Source organism: Dasypus novemcinctus, chromosome 4, assembly GCF_030445035.2.
Source record: "Dasypus novemcinctus isolate mDasNov1 chromosome 4, mDasNov1.1.hap2, whole genome shotgun sequence".
Lineage (NCBI taxonomy): Eukaryota > Metazoa > Chordata > Mammalia > Cingulata > Dasypodidae > Dasypus > Dasypus novemcinctus.
In genome coordinates this window covers 152805047-152825799 of record NC_080676.1, presented here as the reverse complement: position 1 = coordinate 152825799, position 20753 = coordinate 152805047, and the positions used below count along the sequence as shown (strand labels likewise).

Here is a 20753-nt window from a genome sequence, read left to right as displayed (position 1 = left end):
AGACAGTCAATGGAATTCTCATGTTGGAGAATTTTCTTAATACAGTGCTGAGAAAAAATTTTTTTAATTGTTTCCTTTTTAATGAAATTCTCCTTCAATGACGCTCCATTTTTCTCTTGCCTCTTAGGTTTCGGTACCAGGAACACACATTTTTAAAGACCCTCCATGCTGCCATACAGCTCCTGTACAGCCCGGAAAGTGCCCTGCGCACAGAGCTCATCCAGCTCCCAGTGCTCCACATGATGCTCACGCAGCACTCCCTGTTCCTGCCAACTCTGCTGAAGTCCGAAGAGGAGGAGACCCCGGACAGCCAAGTAAAAGGTGACCCCACATGCTCGCCCATTGCAGATCCAGATTCTGCTTCCTGCTCCATCAAACTGGCTGTCACCAACACTGACCTCCCATGTGATTCCAGAGCCAGGGAAGCCTTACCAAGGCAGTAGGAGAACGTTTTGCTTCTGTCAAGTCCAAGCCTAAGAAATGTTTCCTTTCCCTTCAGGTCTGATAGCAAATGCTGCCCTGTTTGCCATGCTTCTCTGGCTTGCAGAAGTCGTGCCTGACGTCTAGTTGCCATATCATGGGCGAGTGTTAGGATCTGGGAGTTACAGGAAGTTAGGAGGGTTGAAAACAAAGGTGGGTGTCAGACCTGAGAGAAGGGGTTCAGTTGCATGGACCTTCTCAGTGGAACATTGAAATTTTTTATCAAGGGAAGAGAGTTAGTTTCCCTGCTGAAGGCTCACTGCTGGAGAGCTCTTCCAGTCCAAGTTTGGGCTCTGTCCCTCATCCAGTGAGTGTTCACTTTAGTGCCCACGAGTACCCGGTTTGACGTTGACTGTGGGTGATGACCCCTCAGAGCCAAATTGCTTAGACACAATTAACATCCAAAGCCATTATAAACAGCACACATGCAAAAAAAAAAAAAAAAAAAAAAACACCACAAAGTCAGTCAGTAATTAACTGTTAAATTGAAGAGGACCATTACCCAAATTAGTGGTGTGTGCTGGTGGTGGGAAAAGTCAAAAGGACCCTTCCATCTATTCAGACAGGAGGAGAAATATTAGACCTTTGGTACCATAATCATGGGAAGTAGGAGATGCTTAGATTTAAAAATATTTGGTGAAGAGGAGTGGATGTTGCTCAAGTGGTTGGGTGCCTACCTCCCACATGGAGGTCCCAGGTTCAGTTCCCAGTGCCTCCTAAAGAATCAACGAACAGACCAAGCAAAAACAACGATCAGAAACAAATGTGCAAGACAGAAGAGGTATGTGTAGAGTTCACACACAAATACGCAAACAGATGAAGGTGCCATCTTGATGGGGGGAATGTTTGGTGGAGTTAAAATTTTGGAGGCTTAAGATTTGGAGAGGAGCTGATACCAAGCCTTATTAGAAATCTAGGAAGAGAGGTGGTGTGAAGGCAGGTTTGTTTTTCTTCAGCATTGGCTAGGAGATGTTTTCTGAGCAATATTGCCAAGCCTTTAAACATTTTCTGAGTGGCTTCCTCCTCTACTTTTATTCTGAACCTGTGCATCCCCTGCTGTACTGGGCATTTCAGTGTTTACTTCTTCCAGAAGCGCTGGTGGATGTGATGTCAGCGGTGGTGAAGCTGTGCCCCTCTGTCTGTGAGAGCAGCCACTTTGCAGTGCTTCTTGGGGCCTATGGTGCCTCTCTCAGCATCCTGGGTGAGCGTGCGAGGACGGGTGGTGGGACCAGGGAGTGCGTGGGGACCGGAGAGCGTGAGCAGGGAATGTGCGAGGACTGAGCATTGTGACCAGGGAGTGTGTGAGGACTGGAGAGAGTGGCAGGGAGTGTGTGAGGACCGGAGAATGTGAGGACTGGGCAGTGTGACCAGGGAGTGTGTGAGGACCGGATGGCATGGCCTGAGTGTGTAAGGACCAGTTGGTTTGACCCAGGGCTATGAGGACCGTGAGGTGTGACCCGGGCTGTGTGAGGACTGGGCAGCATGACCTGAGTGTGTCTAAGGAATGGGCAGTGTGATTGGGGGCGGGGGGCAGCGTGTGAGGACCAGGGGTTGTATCCCTGTGAGTGAGGGGCTCAGCTTTCTGAATAGACCCTCATTTGTCTCCTAGACCAGAAGATTTTACTCCTCCTCCAGGCGTACGAAAAGAACCAGCTCAGCCTTGTCAACTTCGGGTGAGTGCTGGCCTGGACGTGGGTCCCCCTGGGCTTCAAGGCCCCTGGCCCCGAGGCCGCGCCCACAGCTGCACAGTGAGCTCAGCACTCGAGCTCTTCTCTCACCCTTTGACCCTCAGGAAGGCGAGAGACAGATGGACACCCCCGCCATCTCACTCACCAATTCCAGCTTGGCTGCTCTGCACAAGAGCTCGGCCCAGCTCATCTGAGGGTGGTCTGTGTCAGCAGGGGCCACCAGGCCTGCGCCGTCCCTGCACATGAGGAGCCTGCCCCAAAACTTACTCCTGGCTGGGGTGGGGGCTCAGTTTAGTTCGGGTGTTTCTGAGCCCTTTGTTTTCATGCTTTAGTTCAGAAGGAATGCACAGGAGTCGGGTGTGGGACAGCAGCGTGAGGAGTGCCGACTGGACGTGACGTCTCCCCCCTTGTCTGCGGGTGCAGTCTCTGTCACTGTCCCTTGTCCACCTGCCTCTCTCCTTCTGTTGTCCCCCTCCCCCCCCCCCCCGCTGTGGTTCTCCCCCCCACCCACCACCTGCCCTGTGTGTCTCTCTCTCCTCCCGGTTTGCAGGAGCTGCTCGCCACCGTCCTTGGCAGCTCCTCTTGGGGGCCTTTAGGGACAGGGGGTGACAGCTTGCCCTGTGGACCCTGCCTATGCTCTCAAGTACGGGGGTTAACTTTGATCAAATGTGTAGTTTGTAGAAGACTTTCTGGATTCGTTTTGCTGCCCTAGATTTTTGTTTTCTCTTTTTGGGACCAGCACTCTAATATCAGCCCAGTGTGTACATGAGGAAGGGTTGGTGAGTTCAGATAAGAAGTGGACTAACGGGGCCAAGAGAAATAGTTCAGGTCTGCTGAAAGGAGAAATCTATTTCCTTTGCAAATGCTTTTTTTCCCCTTCTTTTTGCAAAATGTTTTTTTTTAATGATAGTTTATTAGCCCAGCATCCCCACCACTTCCCCACTCCCCAAAAAAGAAGGAAAAAAAACACCCACAAAGAAAAAACATTTTTTGTCTTTTTCAGTGTACTTAGGTCTTGACTAAACGTTCTCTTTTGCTTCCCCTTATATTCTGGCCTCATGTTCTTACTGCTTTTGGCATTGGTAGTTTTGGGCTTTACCTTATCTAGAATAGAAAGGCCCATGTGTACATAAGGGAGAGAGGAAAGCAAACTGGAACCATTTTTTTAACCTCTTAATTTTGAAATAATTTCAATCTTGCAACACAAAACCCAGAGAACTCCCTGATACCTCCCACCCAGATAACCAGCTTTTCTCTATCATTCATTCTTTTTATCCATCTATATCTTCCTATCTATTTATTCATTTTCTAAATATTTGAGAGTAGGCCTATATGTCATATTCCTTGAACACGTTATACTTCCGTGTTTGTTTCTGAAGAACAAGGATATTCCCCTTCTGTAACCACCTGAAGGGGAGTTCACAAGTTCAAGAAATTTGACATTGATAGACAGCTTACAGTCTATACTACTGGAAGCAGTTTTTATTACAGTGAAGAAAGAGCTGTTCTAAGTATCCCATTTTGGCATTAGAAAGCCCTCACAGTTTGAAGAAAGTCAAATGAGGTAGCTCAGGGAATAAGCTTTTAGCTTGTTGTGAAAGGAGTCTGGTTTCAGCTCCCAGGAGAAAAGCTGCGAGTGGAAGATACAGGGGGTGCTGGGCTCTGGGTTCAGGCGCTCAGAGCAGGTGCTCTGACTCAGAGTAGAAGCCCCAGCCACCTTCTAAGAAGAAGGGAGCAGTACGGGTTGAGGGCACACACTGGGGCCCGTGTGGACATGCAGTGGCTGCATCTCATGCCAGTGAAGAGTTGCCAGCCCAAGGGGCCTGTCCAGTGCCTCAGCTGCCTGCCTATCAGAAACCAGCTAGCAGGGAGCACCTTCTTACAAAGCGATCCTTTACTTTTGAACCTTATTAATTGCTGTTTATATGCATAGAAATGAGCCTGGATTTGGAATAATTCTACTTAGGAAAATGTAATTCTGCAGATGTTCATTGAACACCTGCTGTTTACAAGACACTGTGCTCTGCACTAGGGAGACCAACGGAGAGGAAGAGAAAAAATCTTACCTTCCACTGTGGGTATAAGATCTGAATTTAACTCAAGACAGCATCTGATTCACACTACATGGTGTGAACTGGCTGTTACGGGCAAGTGCACACCAGCGTAGGTGGTCAGGGAAGGCTGTGTGATGGGGCAGCATGTGGAGGAGAAGAGGAATTGGATTGAGGGGAGGTGGGCAGAGGAGGCTTAGGCACTAGGTGGGGGGCACAGCAGGTGGCGGCGTGGTGGTGGGAAAGCTGAGCACTTCCAGAAACCTGAGTAGGTTGGCTTCTCTGACGCATAGGAAGTCAGGTAGTCCAAAGGCCAGACCACTGTTAAGGACCTTACATACCCAGCTGAAGCATTTCCACTTCCATCCAGGAGGCAGCAGAGCTGATTGACATTTCTGGGCGGAGTGGCACCATCAGAGCTGGCCTTTGGGGAAGTATCCTGGTGGCAGCGGGAGCACTGTTGGGAGTAGGGGGAGAAGGACAGGGAGGAAGAGGAGGCCTGTGTCATTTCCAAGGGGTCTGCGAGGTGGGCCTCTGTGGGTAGCTGCGGTGGGCGAGGGGGTTTGTGCATGGCAGAGGCATAGGCCTAGTGGGATCTCGACGTGGGTTTGCCCAGGAGACCCGGTGTGCTCATGGTCACGTGTGCATAGGGAGAGGTTTGCTTCGGTAAAGCTGCTTTGAGCAGCCAGGGTTCTGCCGCTGTGGTCTGGAGCCAGCCCGAATGCCAGCTCTGCCCCTCACCAGCTGGGGAAGTGAACAACCGAGCAACATTTTTTTTTTCTTTATTTTTAAAGAAGCTTTAGATTCCATAAATATTACATTAAAAATGTAGGGGATTCCCATATATCCTACTTCCTCCCCCTCCCACAGTTTCTCCCATTAATCTTTTTCATTGGTGTGCTACATTTGTTACAATTAATGAACACATACTGAAGCATCACTACTAATCGTCTGTAATTTACATTATTGTTCACAGTTTGCACCACACGGTTTTATAGGATTTGACAAAATGTATAATGGCCTGTATCTGTCATTGCAGTGTCACGTAGAACAATTTCAGTGTCCCAAAAATGCCCCATATTTCACCACCTATTCTTCCCTCTCCCTCCCCTCAGAACCTTTGGTGACCACTGCCTTTATATCAATCATACAAGTTCTTCTAGTTCTGGAATAATATTAAATCTACCTTGATTCATGGTTGCATTCCCCCCTTATGTTTCTTCATTCCTCAATTTTGAGGATTTGGGGATGGTGATGCCCACTCTGTTTCTGATTGAGAGGGGACTTAGATCCCATGGGGCAGATGGGTGGAACTGTCTTGCCTGCAGCTGAACAACTTTCTTAATCCTCCCTGACCCCTTTTTCCCCATTTGCAAAGGGGCAATAAGAATGTATCTTCTGACTGGGACTGTTGTGATGCTGAGTGAATTAATGTACTAGAAGGCTTAGAGTAGTGCCTGGCGCATCGCAGGCTCTATGTAGTGCCGACTCCCGCCGTCTCGCCCCACGCTCTCACCCCACGCTCTCACCACCTCTCTCGTCAGCACCGGCGTTGCCACCCCGACCTCATGGGCTCTTGTGGGGATTAAGTGATCTAATACATGGCGTGCTTAGAACAGCGCCTGGCGTGTTCAGCTGCTCTTTAAATGCTGACTAGCACTGTTGTCATCTTTGTATTGCTTCCTCTTCTGGCGGACCCTGAGACTTGCCTGCTCTCCCTCTCTGACTCCAGGGTGCTGCTGTGGGGCCCAGCGGCCGTGGAGCATCACAAGACGTGCCGGAGCCTGGGCAAGTCGCTGTGGCGGCAGCCGAGCGTCGGGGAGGTCCTGCGCCTGCTGGATCGGGAGCGCGTGCTGAAGACCATCCTGCATTTCCCCCAGAAGCGGAGGCTGCTGCCACCTGAGGTGCAGGCTGCATTTACCGCTGCTCCTTGGAGGCAGATGACAAAACAATCAGGGAGCGCTCTTGGTGGCAGGGAGGGAAGTTCCTGCTCCCTTCCTCTCCGGGAGCTCCATTTGCTCCCTCTGCTTAATCACACTGTGAAATAGAAAGCACAGCTTCTCTTCTTGCGTGTTAACTCTTTAGTAACTAGAACTCTACCCATATACAAAGAAGGTGCAGAGACTGAACCCAGTATCCCCATTAGCAGTTACCAGTTTGGCACGTGCTTATTAGCTCTCAGCACTGGCCAAACTTGTTTCATTTATAGCCACAGACCCCCTCCGCCCCCCCAAAAGAATTATTCTGAAACAAATTCCAAACATCATATCACATTTTCATGTACAAACACTGTTTTTTCAGAGTCCTTTTTTTAATGCTCAAACAGTCAAAATAATTTCCACTCTACAAAATAGCTGGTAAGATATTTCATGTTTGAAGTTGAACAGCAGGTTTCTGTTTGGGCTCTTCCAGGAGGCACAGGAGCTCATCGTTAAAGGTGGGAGTGCAGTGAATCTCGAGGACCTCTATGACCCGTGCTTTCTTCTCCATCTTTTCAGTGAATTGACCAGACCAGGTAAATGCATAACCCCAGGGCCTCCACACAGTTCACATTTATTGCCAAGCAACAGTCAACCTCGATTTTGAAAATAATTCTTGATGTTTAGCTGACTTTCTCACCTTTTGGTGATTTTTCAGCAAAAGTAATAGTTGATACTTTGAATATACAATGGTTTTCTTAAAAGTTCTTATTTTAAAATCTAGGGATGTCCCTTTGTTCTTGATGTTTTCCTAATTTTTAACAACAAACATTTTCTGAATTTTTGCTAGGTAGTGGTCAAATATCAGAAGAAAAGAGAGATTTATAATTGCCATTGAGCCCAGACCCTGCTGAGGCTAGCTTTTTATTGGTTTAAGAATATTTTTGGAATTGCATTTTGAGCCTGGTGCCTGAGGGTCTTTCTGGGTGAATGGGTGGGAGGGTAGAGGAAGAATGAAAATACATGTACACTTGCACACTTACTGGATCAGTCAGGTCTGTTGGTTTTAAGCATTCTGCTAAGTGTCTGGTGGTGACTCATGTGGTTTTAATTTGCATTTTCCTAATGACTGATGATGCTGTGAACATCTTTTCATATGCTTATTTGCCATCTGTATATTCTCTTCAGTGAAATGCCTGTTCATGTCTTTTGCCCATTTTCTGGTAGGATTGTGTGGGTTTTATACTACTGATTTTTTTTTTTTAACTTTCTTTCAACTTCAAAAACTAAAATAACAGACAAAAGACAGCTTAATGAATTATGGAAGCATTGTTTTAAAAAATCCTGTCCAGGGAAATTTATCTTACTTAATTTTAAAAACAAACTTAATTTTTTCTTAAGTGTTCACAAAGATGAGTAAATGAGCACACATTGGTTAAATGACATGACCAAGTTGTCCTTGTTAATGAAGAAAATGAAAAAAAAAGAAGCTTGCTCATATTCATAGCTCATAAAACTAAATTCCATATTTTTTTTACATTTACAGTTGACATAGTACCTTATTTGCCTTTGCTACAAAAATACTACAATATTACTGTTAACTATAGTCTATAAATTGCACCATTTGTATTTTTCCCATGTAACACCTTATTCTTAACACCTTGTAATAGAGGAATTCTTGTATTTCTATTAACCATAGTTCTCATATACTACCGAAATCACTGTTACACAGTCCCTAGATTATCCTCTAGTTGTCTTTCAATTAACATTAATTTTCCTAGATTATCCCTTTCAGCCACAATCACATTTATAAATCAGTATGTTATACTCGTTATAATGTGATACCATCAACTCTATTCATGTCCACATATTTACAGTCGACCTTAGTAAACATTTTACATACATTCAGCATCAGCTCCCTCTTCTCAACTCACATTCTGTCTCCTACTAATCTATATTCTAGAATTTACCTCCATGAGCTTACTCATCATGTTTAAGATTTCATACTAGTGAGACTATACAATATTGTCCTTTTGTGCCTGGCTTATTTCACTCAACATAATATCTTCAAGGTTCGTCCATGTTGTCATTGCTATTACATTTTATGAGTTCTTTATATGTTCTAGATACTAGTCCTTGTCAGATTTGTGATTTTCACATTGAAAGTTCCTCCTAGTCTAGTTAGTTTTTGATCCTCTTAATCTTTTCACAGAGCGAAAGTCTTTCATTTTGATGAAGTCTATTTATCAGTTTTTCCTTTTATGCATTATACTTTTGGTGTCAATTCTAAGAATGTTTTTGCCTATCTTGAAGAATTTCTCTTATGTTTATTTCTAAAAGTTTTATAGTTTTACATTTTACATTTAAGTCTGTGATCCATTTTGAGTTAGGTTTTATGAAAAGTGAGGTTTAGGTCCAGGTTCATATTTTTGCTTATGGATATCCAATTGCTCCAGCACCACAGACAGAGAAATGGATGGATAGATAGGTAGATAGATAGATGGATAGATGGATAGATGGATAGATGGATGGATCAACAGGTTGGTGGATAAATAAATAGAATCATATGACAAATATGACAAAATATTAAAATGGGTGGATCTGGGTATCTTGGGTTATAGCAGTTTGATATTATTGATGAATTCCAAAAAGAAATATTGGATTATGTTTGTAAACTGATCTTTTCCTCTGGGCATATTAGATTATATTGGATTCATAGGTTTACTTGATTAAGTAATTACGTAAACCTCTTGTGCTAGTAGTTACGTAAACCCTTTGTGGGGTGGGGACTCACAGATAAAAGGCATGGCAAAGGATAAAGTTAAGGGTTTTTGATGTTGGAGTTTAAGCTGAAGCCTTAAGCTGGATCCCCGGGAAGTAAGCTCACAGGAAAGAGAAGCCAGCCCCAGGAAGGGAGGAACCCAGGAAGCCTGAACCCTCACAGACATCGGCAGCCATCTTGCTCCAACACATGAAAATAGACTTTGATGAGGGAAGTAACTTATGCTTTATGGCCTGGTATCTGTAAACTTCTACCTCAAATAACTACCCTTTTTAAAAACCAACCAATTTCTACTATTTTGCATCAGCACCCCTTTGGCTGACTAATACATTGGTATAGGGGTATGTTGGATTTGTTTTTATGGGGTTTGCTTTATTTTTGTAACTGTCCTATACATTTGAAAGTATTTCAAACTAAAAGGTTAAAAAAGTAAAAGAAAGGCTGTCTTTCCTCAGTTGAGTTGCTTTTGCACCATTAGGTTGGTGCAAAAGAAATTGCAGTTTTGGACCATGAATTTTAAATCATTATAACTAAACTCAAACACATCTTTATTAATCAAAATAGTAACCATTTATAATCATCACATTTTTGCCAATGAGAAATCAGTTTGTTTATCCCTTTAGTGTAAAAATCCATGCTTTGGGATTCAACAAACTCTTGGAAAGCATTTTCTGCATCCTGCTGGTTGTGCAAGTATTTTCCCTACAAAAAGGTGTCAAGATGCTTGAAGAAGTGTAGTTGGTTGGCGAGAGGTCAGGTGAATATGGAGGATGAGGCAAAAATTTGTAGCCCAGATTTGTTCAACTTTTGAGGCATTGGTTGTGTGACATGTACTTGGGTGTTGTTGTAGAGAAGAATCGGGCCCTTTCTGTTGACCAGTGCTGGCTGCAGGTGTTGCAGTTTTGGTGCATCTCATCGTTTTGCTGAGCATACTTCTCAGATGTAATGGTTTTGCCAGGATTCAGAAAGCTGTAGTGGATCAGACCAGCAGCAGACCACCAAACAGTGACCATGACCTTTTTTTTGTGCAAGTTTGGCTTTGGGAAGTGCTTTGGAGCATCTTGGCCTAACCACTGAGCTGGTCATCCTGGTTGTTGTATAAAATCCACTTTTTATCATACATCACAGTCCAATCGAGAAATGGTTTGTTGTAAGAGAAGACGACACTTCAAAATGACATTTTTTTAATTTTCAGTCAGCTCATGAGGCACCCACTTATTGAGCTTTTTCATCTTTCCAATTTGCTTCAAATGTCAAACAACTGTAAAATGGTCGACATTGAGTTCTTTGGTAACTTCTGTAGTTTAATATGATCAGCTCAGATGATTGCTCTCGGTTGTTGTCAACTTCCAATAAGCGGCTACTATACACTCCTCATCTTAAAGGCTCTCGTCTCCTTTGCAAAACTTCTTGAACCACCACTGCACTGTATGTTCATTAGCAGTTCCTGACCAAATGCATTCATGTTGTGAGTTGTCTCCTCTACTTTACAACCCATTTTGAACTCAAATAAGAAAATAGCTTGAATTTGCTTTTTGTCTAACATCATTTCCATAGTCTAAAATAAATATAAAATAAATAGCAAATAAGTCATTAGCAAAATAACATAAAATGAGAAATGCACATTAAAATGATGTGTAACATAACCACATTTATTTAACAATGTATTCCAATATCAAATGGCAGATTCAACAATGCAAAACCACAGTTGCTTTTGCACCAACCTAATATTTGTGCAGATCTGTTTCTGGTTCACTATTTTCTTCTATTGCCCTTTGTGTCTGTGCCTCCACCAATACCACACAATCTTGATTAAATCTGCAAAAAAAAATCATGCAGCGATTTTGATAGGAATTGTGTTAAAATTCTGTATCACTTGGGGATAATTGAACATCTTTACTATTTTGAGTCCTTCAATCCATGAACATGGTATGTGTCTCCATTTATTTCCTGTTTCTAGCCTTCAGAACTGTGATAGAATTAAGTGTCTTTTGTTTTAAGTCACCACGTTTTTGGTACCTTCTTACAGCAGCCCTCAGGAACTAATACAATCTCTGTTCCTATTTTCTTAAGAGTTTGAGGTTGTTTTTTTTTTAAATTATGAATTTTGTTGGATTTTGTCCATTGCTTTTTCTGCATTAATTGATATAATTATGTTAGGGATTTTTTGTTGTTATTGTTGAGGTACTGGGACTGGGGATTGAACTTGGGACCTCATATGTGGAAATCTGGCACTCAACCACTGAGTCACATTGGCTCCCTATGTTAGGAATTTTTATGTCAATATTTATGAGGGATATTGGTCTTCAGTTTTTTGTTGTGTTTCTTTTGTTGTTGTCTGGTATTGGTATCATTGCAATACTAGAGTCATACAATGAATTGAGAAGTGTCTCTTGTTTTCTGGAAGAGACTATGTAGAATTGGTATTAATTCTTCTTTAAACATTTGGTAGAACTTCCTAGTTCAAACCATCTGGGCCTGGATATTTCTTTCTTGGGAGTTTTTAAATTATTAATTCAACTTTTTTACCACTTATACTGTTTTGTTTTGTTTTTTTTTTAAAGATTTATTTATTTATTTAATCCCCCCCTCCCCCGGTTGTCTGTTCTCTGTGTCTGTTTGCTGCGTCTTGTTTCTTTGTCTGCTTCTGTTGTCGTCAGCAGCACGGGAAGTGTGGGCGGCGCCATTCTTGGGCAGGCTGCACTTTCTTTTGCACTGGGTGGCTCTCCTTACGGGCCCACTCCTTGCGCATGGGGCTCCCCTACGCGAGGACACCCCTGCGTGGCAGGGCACTCTTTGCGTGCATCAGCACTGCGCATGGGCCAGCTCCACATGGGTCAAGGAGGCCCAGGGTTTCAACCGCGGACCTCCCATGTGGTAGACGGACACCCTCACCACTGGGCCAAGTCTGTTTCCCCACTTACACTGTTATTCAAATTATCTATTACATTTTGAGTCAGTCGTGGTAGTTTGTGTTTTTCGAGTAATTCGTTTATTTCCTCTTAGTTGTCAAATTTGTGTGTAATAATATATAGCATTATTCGTATTATTTCCTTATGCTTTTGATGCCTGCAGAGTCTGTGGTGATATTCCAGTATTTATTCCTGAAATTAGTAATTTATGTCTTCTCTGTTTTTTTCTTTGTCAGTTTTACTAGAGATTTGTCAGTTTTATTCATCTTTTCAAAGAGTCAGCTCTTTATTTTCATTGATTTTCACTGTTTTTGTTTTCACTTTCATTCATTTCTCCTCTTATCTTTGTCAGCTCACTCCTTTTCATCCTTTGGACTTTTTCTAGGTTCTTCATGTGAGGGCTTAGATGATTGAATTGTGACGTTTCTTCTTTCCCAGTGTGTGCATTTCAGTGCTATAAATTTTCCCTCAGGACTATTTTAGCTTTGTTCCACAAATTTTATGTTGTATTTTCATTTTCATCTGTTCAGTGTATTTTTTTTAATTTGAAGATTCCTCTTTAACAATGAATTATTTAGAAGTGTTTTGTAAAGCTACCAACTGTTTGAAGGTCTTCCTGTTATTTTTCCATTGTTGATTTCTAGATTCCATTGTGGTCAGAGAACACATGCTCTTTGATTTCTTTTAAATTTGTTGATGTTTGTTTTATGGTCCAGGATATTGTTTCTCTTCCTATATGTACTGTGGGCACTTGAAACTGTATTCTGTTGTTGGGTTGTGTGTTCTATAAATGTTGACTGGATCTGTTGGTTGATGACATAGTTGAGTTCTTTAGTATACTGGCTGATTTTCAGTATGGTTGTTCTAGAAATTTCTGATAAGAGAGGTATTAAAGTCTTCAACTGTAATTGTGGATTTATCTTTTTCCTTTCACTTCTATCAGTACTCATGTTTTTTGTAGCTAAATATGCTGCATGCATATTTAGGATTGCTGTGTCTTAGTGCATTGACTTTTTTATTATTACATAGGGTCCCTTTCTGTCTCAGGTAATTTTCTTCTCTCTGAATTCTACTTTATCTGATATGATATATCCTCTCTTTTAATGTTTGCCCAGTATATCTTTTCCCATTCTTTTGCTTTTGCCTTGTCTCTGTCGTTATAATTTAGGTGAGTTTCTCATAAATATCATATAGTTGGGTTATGTTTTTTAATCCCCTTTGCAATTCTCTTTTAATTAATGTATTTAGGTCATTTATGTTTACTGTACTTGTTGATACAGTCGGGCCCAAGTCTGCCATTTTAATCTTTATGCTTTCTATTTTTTCCTTTTCTGCCTGTTATTTAAGCATGTTTTTATAATTCTATTCTAGCTATAGAATTTTTTTCTATAAAATAGTTAATTTGTTAAGATGCATTTCAGAAAAGAATACAGATTTTATCTGTATTTATTGTTATTAGAAATAAAAAAGAAAAAGTTTGATGCCAGGGTTCTGTACAGTGCTTTTGAGTATGTTCCTATAGCTTGTTTTATAGCTTTGCTTTAGGTATTAAGTTTTATATATGTAACATATCACAGTCAACCAGTTTGGGTGAAGTATAGAAATCTTAACTCCCTTTCTCCTACTTCACTTATGACAATTGTCTTAAGTATTTTCTTTGTATACAATTAGAACCACATTAGGCAGTGTTATATTTTTTTCCTTCAACTGACAAACAATTTAGAAAACTCAAGAGGAGAAGGAAAGTCGTTTGTATTCATTCATGTTTTTGCTTTACCGCATGCTTTTTTCTTTCCTAAAGTTTCTAGATTTTTTCTTAGTTGCATTCATCTGAGAATTTCTTTTTTTTTTTAAGATTTATTTATTTATTTCTCTCCCCTCCCCCCCCTCCCACCCCAGTTGTCTGTTCTCTGTGTCTATTTGCTGCGTCGTCTTTGTCCGCTTCTGTTGTTGTCAGCGGCATGGGAATCTGTTTATTTTTGCTGCATCATCTTGTTGTGTCATTTCTCCGTGTGGGCGGTGCCATTCTTGGGCAGGCTGCACTTTCTTTCACGCTGGGCAGCTCTCCTTATGGGGGCGCACTTCTTGCGCGTGGGCTCCCCCACGTGGGGACACCCCTGCGTGGCATGGCACTCCTTGTGCGCATCAGCACTGCGCGTGGGCCAGCTCCCCACAGGTCAAGGAGGCCCGGGGTTTGAACCATGTACCTCCCATGTGGTAGACAGATGCCCTAACTGCTGGGCGAAGTCCGCTTCCCATCTGAGAATTTGATTTCATTTTCCTTCATGAAGGATATTTTTGCAGAATATAAAACCCTGGGTTGACAATTCTTTTCACTTAAAAAAATGTCATGACACTTCTTAGCCTCCATGGTTTCCAATAAGGAATCTTCTGTCATTTGAATTTTTTCCCCTGTATATAAGATTTCCCCTTGCTTCTTCAAGATTTTTCTTTTTCTTTAGTTTCAGAAGTTTGACAGTGATGTGTCCTGTTTCACTCATTTTCTTGAATTGTTAGGTATATATCCTTTGCTAAATCGGGAATTCCCAGTCATTATTTCTCAAATATTTTTTCAGCTCTGTCCTCATTTTCCTTTCCTATTAATAGAACTCTAATGACAAAGTTAGATACTTTGTTAGAGATCCACAGGTCCCTAAGAAACTTCTTTTTTTTTTTTCCCGGTATGTTTTTTCTCGTGTTCAGACTGGGTAATTTCTATTGTTCTATCTCATCCTCTTCATTCTGGTGTTGAGCCCATCCTTTGAGTTTTATTTTGGTTATTATATTTCTCAGTTCTAAAATTTCTATGTTTTTTGTTTTTTGTTTTTTAGTTAGGCCAGTAATATTTATTCATGGAGGAGGAAAAAAAGTGGAAGAAAATAATAGAGCAAGGGTCCCAGGTAGAGAGGAAGGAGCTGAAAAGTGATAAAGAGGGCTGATTTACAGGCTACAATTTCCCATTATGGGTTATAAATACCCAGGTTTACTTGCACAGTGATCCAAGCGGGGGAGAAGCAGCTGGAGCCTGGGTCCAGAGGCAAGAGAGCGCAAGAGCCTAAAATTTCTCCTTGATTCTCCTTTACATTTCGATTTCTTTGCTGAGACGTTTTTTCATTTGTTTCAAGGCTATTTGTAATTGCTTGTTGAAGCATGTTTATGATTGCTGCTTTTGAAGTCTTTGACAGATAATTCTAATATCTCTGTCATCTTGATCTTGGCATCAATGGATTGTCTTTTTTTTTTTCATTCAGTTTGAGATCTACCTGATTCTTGGTATGATACATGATTTTTTATTAAAAACTGGGCATTTGGGTATTATGTTGTAAGACTCTGGATCTTAAAATTGTTTTAGTTTGCTTTTTTCACACTGCTCTTTTGGGGGAAAGGGAGACACTGCCTTGTTACTATGGTTAAGTAAGTATTGAGAGCAGCTCAACATAGGAACAGCTCGAACAGGAAGCATCGCAGAACTTGAGAGAGAGACACAAGAAGTAAGAAAAGGTGGGAACAGGAGACTCGAAGCCTCAAGGACTAAGAGCCTCGAACCAGCTTCTACATGTCAGGATGGGAGTATAGTTACTTTTTATTCTTTTAGATATTTTACCAGTGCAATCATGCCCACATTTTCCCCATGTATGCAGTACAAGGTTTAAATGTTTCTTTCTGCAAACAATTACGGGTTGTTCAGGACAGTGTTCCAACCTGAGAAGACCTGATGGTCTAAGGTTTGTACCCTGATTTGTGTTATGGGAACATTTTAACTTCCGGCCATTTCTCCCCAGGTAAGGGCAGAAGTTCAGGTTCCCACTTGGCTTCCTTCCATTGACACCCAAGGGGAAGAGCTCATTCTCATGCCTGCAGGGTGGGTGTAAGAATTCCTGATCCCCACTCAGCTTCCACTGATGCTTCCTGGATGGTAGGGGTAGGCATGGCTCCTTCCAGCCTCTCCTGACACCCAGGGGGAGGAGACTCTGTGCTGGGCAATAGTGAAATTTGTTCTTCTCTACTAGGCTCCTCTGACACCCCAGTGGAAATGGGGAAAGGTGTATCTTCATCTCCCAGTGGGAATGAAAGTCCTAGCTCTCCCCTTGACTTCTCTGTCACCAACTGCCCAGGGGTCTCGGGGCGCCTCCTTACAGCCTGGCAAGGGTGAGAGTTGGGGCTTCCTACTCCGCCTTTACTGACATGAGCGGGTGTGGAGCTGTGTTTTTTTTCTCTGATGTTGGCTGGAGTAGAGCAGCTACTGTCTAAAAGATTTTTGTCTCGATAGGCAACCCTCCTTCTGCTCCTTTGGCCAGAGGGAGTAGGCTTTGTTCAGGGCTTTTTAGTCTGTGCCTGTTGGTGTTTCCAGGTTGCTGGCTTCTTCCACTAATGGCAAAAGGAAAGCCAAGGGAACTCCCCAGCCTGTCGTTCCTTGGGTTCCAATGTCCCTAACTGGTCTGCTTCTCTCCACTATGCTTGTTTTACGTACACAGTGGCTAGGATTTTTAATAGGAGCAATAGGGAGAAGTCTACTTAGTCCTCCTAGAATTGGACTAATTTAATTCATGTTTAACATTAGATAATTCACTTTTCACATGTTAAGGAAGTGTGTGCAGGGAAGCTCTCCTTTCCGCCCCATCTCTGGACCTGTTTCCTTGTTCTCAAGGGAGCACGTCTTATCGGTTTTCCTAGATCCATTTTCTTCTAGATCCAGCTTGCTCTGAAAGGCCTGTAACGGTTCCAATCTGGCAGGTAGGAAAGGAGCCAGGGACTCTGCTGAGGTGGTGTTGAGTGTGTGGGTGTGTTCTGCTTTTGGGCTCAGCACACTGCCAGCCCAGAGGGGCGCCCTCGGCCCTTTCTACTGGACTCAGTGGCAGGGTAGATTTAGATGCTCCTGGGAAGCCGTACCCCACTAGACAGCCTGTTTTCCTCTTTCTGAACTAGAAAATTTCTTTTTATATGCAAAATGCTCCTACTTGTGAAAGGATTTTTTGGTCCTCCACTGCTGCCCTTTGATATTCTTTAAAAAGAAAAAAGATCAAAGAGGGCTGGGTTTTCTAGAAATTTTTCCATCAGTAGACCTTTGTGTTGGCTCTAGCGCCCCACTCTAAGAACAGATAAACAGATAATGTAGCCTGTTGCCAAGGCTAGATTTTATTTGTAAGAGAAGGAGAAGCATTGCATGCGGACGTCAGATGCCATAATGGCAAACTGATAACTTAATTGCCCTGGTGACTGTATTCAGCAGCAGGCTAACTGAGGCAAATCTAATCATGGATGGCCCAGCAAGCTCTTCTGGCTTGCCTCCTGTCTTTTGGCAGTGATGGTCAAGTCTGTTTCCATCATACACAAACATTTATTTTCCACAGTCTGAAAAGTTGGAGGTTGCCTACCGCTGCAGCTTTCAGTGAATCATAACAAATCATTTTGTCTGTGTCTGTCTCTCAGTAGAGCTTTTAGGAGACAGGGGCAAATACCTGGAAAATATTTAGTAAGAAAACAGTAAAATCAGAACACAGTGTTCTGATTCCTGAATCAGTGTACAGTTCTTGAACACTGTATTTTTTTTTAAGTGCAACAGATTATGGGAGGCTATTTGTGAAAAGAGAGGATGAGAAAATGGTCTTTCACCATTTTCCTTACCTCTCATTCTCCAAACATAACCTATTTTAAGTTTTATTGTACAGTACAGGTAGAAAATTTGCAGAATATCCTGGGAAGGATTTGCAATGACTTAAAATAAAATGCTCGTGTGGTGGATTGACTTGTGTGCCCCAGGTGACATGTTCTTGGTCTGGGTTTACACTCTGGTGGCTGTGGACCCATTGTAAATAAGAGTTCTTCAAAATGGCACTTCAGTTAAGGTGTGGCCCAGCTGGGTCGGGCTGGGCTTTAATTGGGATTACTGGATTCCTGCATAAGCAGAGCCATCAACAGGGAGAGAAGCCATAGGGAGCAGCCGGAAGCTGGAAGTCAGCGGAACCTGGAAGAGAAAGGAGAAGATGCCGCCACGTGCATTGCCATGTGAGAGAGTAGCCAAGGAAGCCCAAGGACGGATGGACAGCCAGAAGATACCAGCCCAGGAGGAGGCCAGCCTTCTAGTCTCCGAATCCATGAGCCAGTCCATTCCTGTTTTGTTGAGCCACTTTGTTATACAGCACTTGTTTTAACAGCTAGGAAGCTGTGAAACAACTAATTACACTAAAATCATTCACACTGAAGTAGAAACTTTTTAAAAACATGAAGGTGAATAAGGAAATAGATATACCAAAAACAAAAAATGAGGTACATTAAACGTTGCTCTGTGCTCCTTGTCATCAGAGCTAAAAATGGAAACATGGTGCTTTCAATAAGTTTTGCTCTCTAGTGAAAGGAGGTACTCCAGTTCATCGGGTGAGTCCAATCCCAGATTTGAAATGGTAAGCTGAGCACAGATCACCGACCAGCCTGGGGCAGTGCAGGCCAAAGCGATTGTGGTTGAATAAGTCACAAATTTTTCTCCCTTTCTTTTTAAAAATGTATTGTGATTCCTTTCCCTCTTGCTTTTGCCCAACAGACAAGTAAGCATTAACAATGTCTTAAGTAAACTTTCACTGAAGTATGACATCTAGAAAAGTATACTTAGCAAGTGTGCAGCTCAAATTTTGTTGAAACCACTGCCCAGATCAAGGAATAGAAGGTGACCAGCATCTCATCAAGCCCCTTCCTGGTCAGGATCCCCTCCCTCTCCGAAAGGAACTGGTGTCCTGTTTCTGGACTGTTTGTAAATGGAGTTATGCACCACGTCTTCCTTTGTGTGCCACTTCATTTATCCCACATCATGCTGTGTGTGAGTCATCCGTCTGTGTGTGGCTGAAGTTCTGAACTGTGTTTTCTAACTTCCTGCAATGGCAGCTGGGTCTGGGTATAGCTAAACTTTGCCATCCTAAATTAGGCACATGATGGGTTTTTGCATGCAGCTGCCCATCTTCAGAGAAACTACAGCCTCACCGTCCATTTCATCCCCTTGCCAAAACTGGGAACCAATTTTCTTAACCTCACTACTTTCCTTCTTTGAGTCCTTGGCCAAGAATCGGAGCCAGCCAAGGCTATTGGTGATGCCAGCCAAGGCTATTGGTGATGGCAGTGACACATGCTTTTTCCACAGCGAGTTCTTGTCCTCAGCAGAACTGGGCTGGTATCTTCAGCTCATAATTCACCTAAGCCACAAGGCGGCCAAATCAGGGAGGCCCACTTGCAGTGCTCTGAGCCAGGCTCGAGAAGGCCAGGGTGCAGACTCCAGAGACGCTTCTCGCTGTGAGGACTCCTCCCAAAGGCACGTCCCTGGAGGGTGTCAGGGCGGGAGGAGGGCTTGAGGTTCCTGAGGCTCCAGGGGTACCTTAACACTACCCATCAGGACCACTTAAAACTGGGGTGGTTTTTATTTTAATCCTTACTAGTTGTCCTGGTTAAGCCATTTGATCTGAAGGCCTGTAGAAGGCCAAATTGCTATTCATGGGCTTCTTGAAACAAAGAGAATGGCATTTATAACTCTTTTTAGATAACCTAGTATGTTTTCAGTATCCCAGGGGCAGCTCTTTTCCATAAGTGTTACAAAGCCAAGACTTCCATAGAGTAGCAGAGATGACCACAGAACATGAAACTGACTTTTCATCATGGACACGTGGAAAATCTACTTGTCTTAGAGAGTGTCAGTGATTACTGAAAATAACCCAGCCAGCTGAGTGCTAGTTATTTTTAGTGAGTGTAACATTAAATATTTTGACTGTCCTCTTTCCCAAATATATCCCATTTATGTGTATTTGTTGGTTAGGTATGTAGGTGTGTTGAACATAGTCATCTTTCCCAAAACAATTTTATCTCAAGGTTTGTTTATAAAGCTTTGGTTCCCCCCCCAATTAAAAATATCACTCATTAGAAACGAGAGCATTTAGTCGAAAGCTCTTGAAGTTGTCTTCTGATCGTTCTTTTTCCATCCTTTCACCTTTAATCTACTCATGCCTTGATATTTATGGGCAACATATAAGTAGATGTTTCAGTTTCCCAGCAGCTAAAACAAATACCATACAATGGATCACCTTAACAGCAGGCATCGATTAGCTTACGGTGTCAAAGGCTAAAAGGTGTGCCTGCTTCTGGGGTCGGTACCTCCTGGCTGGTCTGCAATCTTTGCGGAACCTTGGCGTCTCCAGCACATGGCAGTGCAGTGGCGGCGTCTTTCCCTTCTGGTTCTCTTGACTTCCAGCTGCTGGCTGCTCCCCGTGGCTTCTCTTTCAATGTCCATTTTCCTTAGCTTCTAAGGATCTAAGCCATTTTGGATAAAGGCCTACCCTCACTCAGTCTGGGCACACCTTAACTAACAAATGTATCCCCACCCACAGGACCAGGGGTTGGGACCTGAGCATACCTTTTGTGGTGGCATGTTTTGATCCCTAATGGTAGGTTTTGCTCTTTTGATGATCTCTGCCTTTTAATTCAGTGTATAGGTCATTTACATTAAAGGTGATTATTGACTGGATTTGAAATTGCATTTTCTCTTCTGTAGCAGTTTGATATTATTGATGACTTCCAAAAGAAATACTGGATTATGTTTGTAAACTGGATCTTTTCCTCTGGGCATATTAGATTGTATTGGAGTCATAGGTTTATTTGATGAAGTAATTATGTAAACCCCTTGTGCCAGTAGGGCATTTAGTCCCCACCCTTTGGTGGGTGGGGACTTGCAGATAAAAGGCATGGCAAAGGACAGAGTTAAGGGTTTTTGATGTTGGAGTTTGATGCTGAAGCCTTAAGCTGGAGCCCTGGGAAGAGAGAAATCCAGGAAGCCTGAACCCTCATAGATGTCGGCAGCCATCTTGCTCCAACACATGAAAATAGACTTTGGCGAGAGAAGTAACTTATGCTTTATGGCCTAGTATCTGTAAACTCCTACCCCAAAT

The 20753-nt window shown here is 42.7% G+C and overlaps 1 protein-coding gene across 3 annotated transcripts in view; it reads left to right on the top strand.

Annotated features, from left to right (window-relative positions):
* URB1 (URB1 ribosome biogenesis homolog) overlaps positions 1-20753 on the top strand; it is an 84444-nt gene that overhangs the window by 47498 nt on the left and 16193 nt on the right. For all 3 annotated transcript variants that reach the window (XR_011648697.1, XM_071214919.1, XM_058296158.2), the window contains exons 26-30: positions 128-321; positions 1571-1681; positions 2090-2153; positions 5952-6123; positions 6632-6734. Coding sequence is in view for 2 of the 3 variants with exons in the window: in XM_071214919.1 (XP_071071020.1) it covers positions 128-321; positions 1571-1681; positions 2090-2153; positions 5952-6123; positions 6632-6734 (644 nt within the window). In the remaining variant the exon portion in view is untranslated. The remainder of the gene's footprint in view (positions 1-127; positions 322-1570; positions 1682-2089; positions 2154-5951; positions 6124-6631; positions 6735-20753) is intronic.